Here is a 6,000-nt window from a genome sequence, read left to right on the forward strand (position 1 = left end):
GAGGCTTGAGAGCAATCTTTGGAAAGCTGATTTTCCTGGTAGTAACAATATTGCAGTACCATGTGGCTGCTAGCCTCTCTGCCCAAAATCATGTAACCTGGATGTGAATATAGAACTTCTGCACAAAGTGCACAGGCTTTCAAAAATTGAATGAACTGGTATTCAGCTATGTCTGAACATGCATCAATCATGACTGCCTAAACAGCACTTTTCCATATCTCTGGAATTATCCATATCTCTCCATAAAGTAAATGTATATAGTGCAGGCTAGATTCACTCTGGATATTTCACTCTACAGATCTAGAACTGTTTTACCAAGCTGATTTTTAATGTAGCTAAAGCTGGTTTATCTCCATTTTACTGGCATTGGTGAATAACAGAATAATCAACTGAATAGATTATATCATCATAAATAATTCTTTTCTAAATGAAGGTATATTTTGACAAGATAAATGCCAAATTAGCTTTATAAGGTGAGGAAATCATAATAAGTTTGGAAATGTTAAAGGAAATAGAAGAATTTAACAAGGAAGTAGATTAGGGTAAAGTTCATCTTGTCTACTTGTAAATATCCACCTCTGAGGCAGTCATTTAAACTCTATTAATCAATAGAAAGCAATAAATACAACTAAAACCCAAGTAATCTCCCTTAATCCAAAACTGATGTTTAAAACTTGTTTTACCAGTCAGATCTTAAAACTTTGTATCTCCTGCCCACATAAACACAGCTTCCCCAGATCAGTAGCTGGACAAGACTGAATCCCACTGTAAGACTCTTTCCATTGACTCCATTACATTTAAGTCCCTCCTTCTAGGATGTCCTTAGTGTTTACTAAATACTTCTACAAGTAGAGGCAACCAAAATAAACACAAGTGAAACAAAACATACAATTTTCCTTGTATTTTGGGGGCTCCTGGAAGCGGACAGCAGCTAGAATCAAGAAAAGTACACATGGCCACAGTATTTCGGTGAGAGAGAGGACCTGGAAAAGAAAATCAGAACATCAGTCCATAGAACACAGGGTTTGAGAAAAAAAAATCATTAAAATTCATATGTCTTTTAATTTAAAATAAAAACATTACATATCCTCTCTACAACTGTCATTGAGACAAGTTTCAAATGATTTCTCGATTCACTGATAACAGCATTAGGAAAGTGAGGAGGGGACTCAGTAACAGAAACACAGTAGAAATGACAGCCACACTGAAGATCTCTCATTAGAGGCTCTTAGCTTCTCTGGAGCATGCTGGGGGTTTTATTTCTAAACTGTCAGAGTTGAACCAAATCCCATCACATAAGTGATTCCTAAACTTAGGCATGTCAGAGAACTGCCTAAGAACCATAACATAATGCTTAAGAACAAAATCCAGTGACAGAGTCTTCCCTGTGGAGAAGGACATCTGTGCTGAACATGAGACAAGCAACAAAAGCTTTCCTGAAATTCAGGGAAATTGCCATTTATCTAAGGTGATCACACTCAAAATAATACAGGAGCCAACTTAATAAAAGTGAGGATGGTTCTTTCAATCTTTTAGGGATCAGCAAGGGCTGGCTGCTCCCAGGGTGCAGGGTGCAGGACATTACAGTGCCACCCAGAGCTACATGATGTGGGACAGAGCTGAAGCACATCAGATCATTCTTCTGATTCACAAGGGTCTGACCACCTCTGCATAGGTGCACAATCCACCTGGATTTCTCCTCCAGGAACTGCAGGTGGAGCACCTTCACAGCCCAGCAGCACACAAGGAGGTTTTGCAAGTTCCTCAGGGCAGCTTCTGCCTCTCAACAGACAGAACAAAGTTTGCTTTGGATCACCCTTGTAATTCCTGGCTTGGAGAAGTCTGCATCTCAGTGAGTTCTCTATTCAGGAAATTACCAATTAGACAAAACTTCCATGAATTAAGACATTTTTTCCTTCAAAGATATATGAGGGAACAGTACACAAAACAAGAGGAGAAATAGATCCACATGCAGGAAAACAGGAGATACACTTGATGCACACCAACTGAACACACAGAACTGTTCAGGCATGGTGAAGAATATGACCTACAGCATTCTTCCCCCAAAACTATATTTTATATCATAAAACATCACTTTCATTAATTTGAGGATGAAATTCCTTTCTAAATCACAATTTTATTGAGGCTAAATATTTCTGAAACTGAAAGTTGTATGTTTATTTAATTGAAATAATCCTATCCAAAGCAGCCAACATTTTTTTTGCTTCACTGCAAATCCCCAGATCATTACAGACAAGTGAAATCAGTGTGAAACTATTAACTGAAGTGACCTTTATTTCCCCACAAAAATGTTCTCTTCTTGAGAAAATTTACTTCCTTCTATCCTAGAAAATAATTTCAATCATAGCAAAGGTGAAAGACATCTCATATCTAATTTTCATCATTTTGATTTTTACTTCTGTTGAAGTAGCTGCCACATTAATTTGCATATTGGAATTTAAAAGATTAAATTAGGCTTTGGAGAGCAGATAAGAAAGGAAATTCAGAAGTTTATACAATTATGATACACAACACATTCCCTCTATCCAGACTTTGATCACAATCATGCAAGCTTTCTTATATATTACCTATAAGCACCTGTTATATGAACAAAATTGGTTTTCTCCCTTGCCACTGCTTACCAGCATCACTAGTATCTAATATTAATTAAAAGATAAGCAGTGGGTCTTCAAAACTTTTATGAGATTTGTCTCATTTGCAAATTGGGGAGCATTGCTGTATTCAGCCATTTTAGAACTAAAACAGCATGTTGTTCTCTACTTGTGTTTTCAACAATTAGGTGACAAAAGGCAAAACAAGAACCACTTGCAGACAGCCTGTCCTTAACAATCTGCAGTGAAAAGAGAAAATCAATAGACTCACTCCTTCCAACAGACACTAAGAATTTTTAAATATTCCTTTCTAATCATTTGCAGGCACTCACCGGTTGCCTCACACGGCAGAGCCAATTTTTCCAGAAGAGAGCCTTGAACTGGTGTACAGCGTGCCCCATGTCTTCTTTCTTGCCTTCACCCACTTGCAGAGTGGCTTCTTAGGGACTTCCTAACTCAGAGTCATCTCACCAAGCAGTCCAGTATTATTCAGAAGCTGATGGATTCCAGCACTGGTGAATAGTGCAAGAGATTTGCCTGCTTCCTGAGAAAAGATGAGATTGTGTTTCTGCCTCTCGTTTGGCTTTCGTTGAGGAATCTCATCTTTCTGTTTTTCTTCTCAGTGCAATGAACAGTAAGGGGATGGGTTTATAGAAATGCCTTCAGGCTGCTTTCCTCCACAGCATGCATTCTGCACTTGTTTCTACTTTTCTGGAACAAAAATGAATGCAAAAAAATTGAGGGGGGCGGGAGGGGGGGCAGAATATGTAACACACATTTGTATTTTCCAAAATTTTGTGACTTTTTGTCACTTTAGTGTTTCTGTCTGTTAGCAGATGTGTATATTTTTGGAAAAAAGAAAAATAATAGTAGGAAAATAAATAGGAAAATAACACTGTTTCACCACATAGCCCTAAAAGTGTCAGTATGCTTCTAGGTTATCCTTATAAATACATATCTAGGACTGTAGTGGTCCCTACATATGGCTGTTGAATTTTCTCTTGTTGAGGGTGTATATTTGACATTTCATTCACCTTTACCTACATAGAGGGGAATATTCCAACAATAAAAAACCCTTAATTAATTGTTACATACTGCCTGGGATTAAGGTCAGTCTTACAGCAGCATCTCCTTCAGCAAGGAGGTGGGAGAGCAATTCCTTCTGCAGAAGGGGAGCACATGCAGACCTGTGGTAGCAGAGCCAGTGGGAGATTCAGCAGGAATCTGGTGGTGCAGAGGATGACCACCCTACCCACCAGGAATGACACTGTGAGCAGAGGAGTAAGCTTTCTGTTTTTTTGTTCTACACAAAAGAATTGCCCAAGAATCTGATCCTCAAAAGCTCTCTCTATGGCCACAGAGACACATAATACAGCCATTATACAGGGTAATTCAAACCACCTAGAATCTGAGGCATAATTCACACACACACACATAGGACAGCATGATGTCTGAACAAATACTCTTTATTTCTTATTATTGCTGAGTAAATTGCATCGTTGCACTTTCTAAAAATGTCTTCCTATTGAATGAAAGACACATTCTAACATTCACAGCAATTTTTCCCCATTAAGAATAAAATCCCCCAAAATATAAAAACTTTTTGGATACAGAAGTTATCAAAGAGGAATCCAACTTCCATTAGATTTAAGCCAAGGCAGCAATTTAAAAAGTTCATAAATCTGCTACTTCTGCAATGAACATCTGCACACCTGCAGGTTTAATTAGTTGTGCCAGTTTCTATGGGATGAGGATGAACTAGTGTTGAGTGCCTTAGCTTCCCTATCCCAGGCTTTGGATTTGGGTCACCCAGCAGCAGTTTTGGCCCTTCAGAGCACATTGTAAAATTAGTTATTTCACTACCTGGGAAACAGAATGATTAGTCTGTTAAAATGGCTGTATTTCAAATGGTGCCAATTTCTTTTTTATTTTTTACCTTTTTCATGTTCCAGCAATGGAGAAAAAAACAGAGTAAGTAGGTCTCATGAATTGGTCAGTTTTACACACTGGTCAAAATACCTCCCAAAGAGCAGAACTCACAGATGAAGTCATGGTTGAACACAACTAGATAAACACATTCATTTCTCAAATATGGTGGGATTTCCTTTTATGTGAGACCAAAAGATTAATGCAGTAATCATTTACTTAGAATAGAAATGTGAAAGTCCTCAGGACATACTAAAAAACTAAATAGTTTAATGTTTACCTCAATGATGCTCAGCACACACATACCTTTGAGTCAGGAATAAATAATACCTTACCAAGGAGCTCCACTTCACACTTGGATGGCACTTCTGCTTTTAGTCAAGCAGTGCTAAAATCCCTGCTGTTTCAGAGTATGGGCAGTCATTTTCCTTTCTAGGATCAAAGGTGACATTCTGAGATAGCAGTGATGCAGACTCTGTGCACAGCAGAAGTGTGCATTTTTAAACAAATATTTTTCAGAAACTGAAGTACATTAATTGTTGGCATGTGTGGGATGGCACAGCCATTCTGGAAAGCCAGGAAGCAGAATCTATAGAATGTGATTTGCAGGAAATTATAAATTACTCAGCATAATTAATTACAAGCAGTTACTTATCAAAGTAACTGATATGGAAGACAGTTCCTGTCTGTGTGTGAGCTAAAGCAGCTCAGAGGAACCATTCACCAAATCATTTGGAACAAATCATTCCACAAAATCTCTGCTCATCCAACTGTGATATGTTAATTTATTATGCTCTATATAATTACATTCTCATTAATGTGGCATTCTAGCTTCATGGTAACAGGAACCAACTATTTTGTATGCAATTAGTGCCCAATACTAATGAACTACTGACTCCCCATTTTATTATATAAGACAGGCAATACACAAACACCTTTCACCATCAAGTTATGTTGACTTCATCTGTCTCTTACTTCATTAGAGAAGTCTCTCACTTCCTACAGAAATTCATTCTTGTGTAGTTTGGTGTCCTCCAGTAGCAGACCTGGTTTATCTAGAATGAAATTTAGGAAAGTAAAAGATATCCCTTGAACATTCCACCAAGAACAATCACTGCAATGACATTCTGGGAAATTACTTCTAAAAGTAATTCAGAAGATACAGATTATATGAGCTTGATTGTATTATTTTGAATGTCATAAAAATACGAGAATTATTAAATCAAACCATCACTCCCCAACCCCAAGTCAAACCTTTGGAACAAAAGATATAATAATATGAAAAAAAAGCACAGAACCAGGAAAATCAAAGGAATAATGAATATTTTTGGAAAGTTGTATCAGCTATATTGCTGCCACTCTGGAAGCTCTTTTGAATCCCTAGATTTCATCAGGAGAGCATCAAGCAGTACCCTGTGCAAGTACCAACCTTAAATATCTATATTAACTATATAATTATTTC

The 6,000-nt window shown here is 37.5% G+C and overlaps 1 protein-coding gene across 1 annotated transcript in view; it reads right to left on the reverse strand.

The window, feature by feature from the left end:
- The window catches only part of ABCA13 (ATP binding cassette subfamily A member 13), a 164,766-nt gene extending 161,753 nt beyond the window's left edge, over positions 1–3,013 (reverse strand). The window contains 2 exon segments of the mRNA XM_056484532.1: positions 890–983; positions 2,945–3,013. Of these exon segments, the coding sequence (XP_056340507.1) occupies positions 890–983; positions 2,945–3,013 (163 nt within the window).
- Between the last annotated feature and the right edge of the window lie 2,987 nt (positions 3,014–6,000).

This window comes from Oenanthe melanoleuca, chromosome 2, assembly GCF_029582105.1.
Source record: "Oenanthe melanoleuca isolate GR-GAL-2019-014 chromosome 2, OMel1.0, whole genome shotgun sequence".
Lineage (NCBI taxonomy): Eukaryota > Metazoa > Chordata > Aves > Passeriformes > Muscicapidae > Oenanthe > Oenanthe melanoleuca.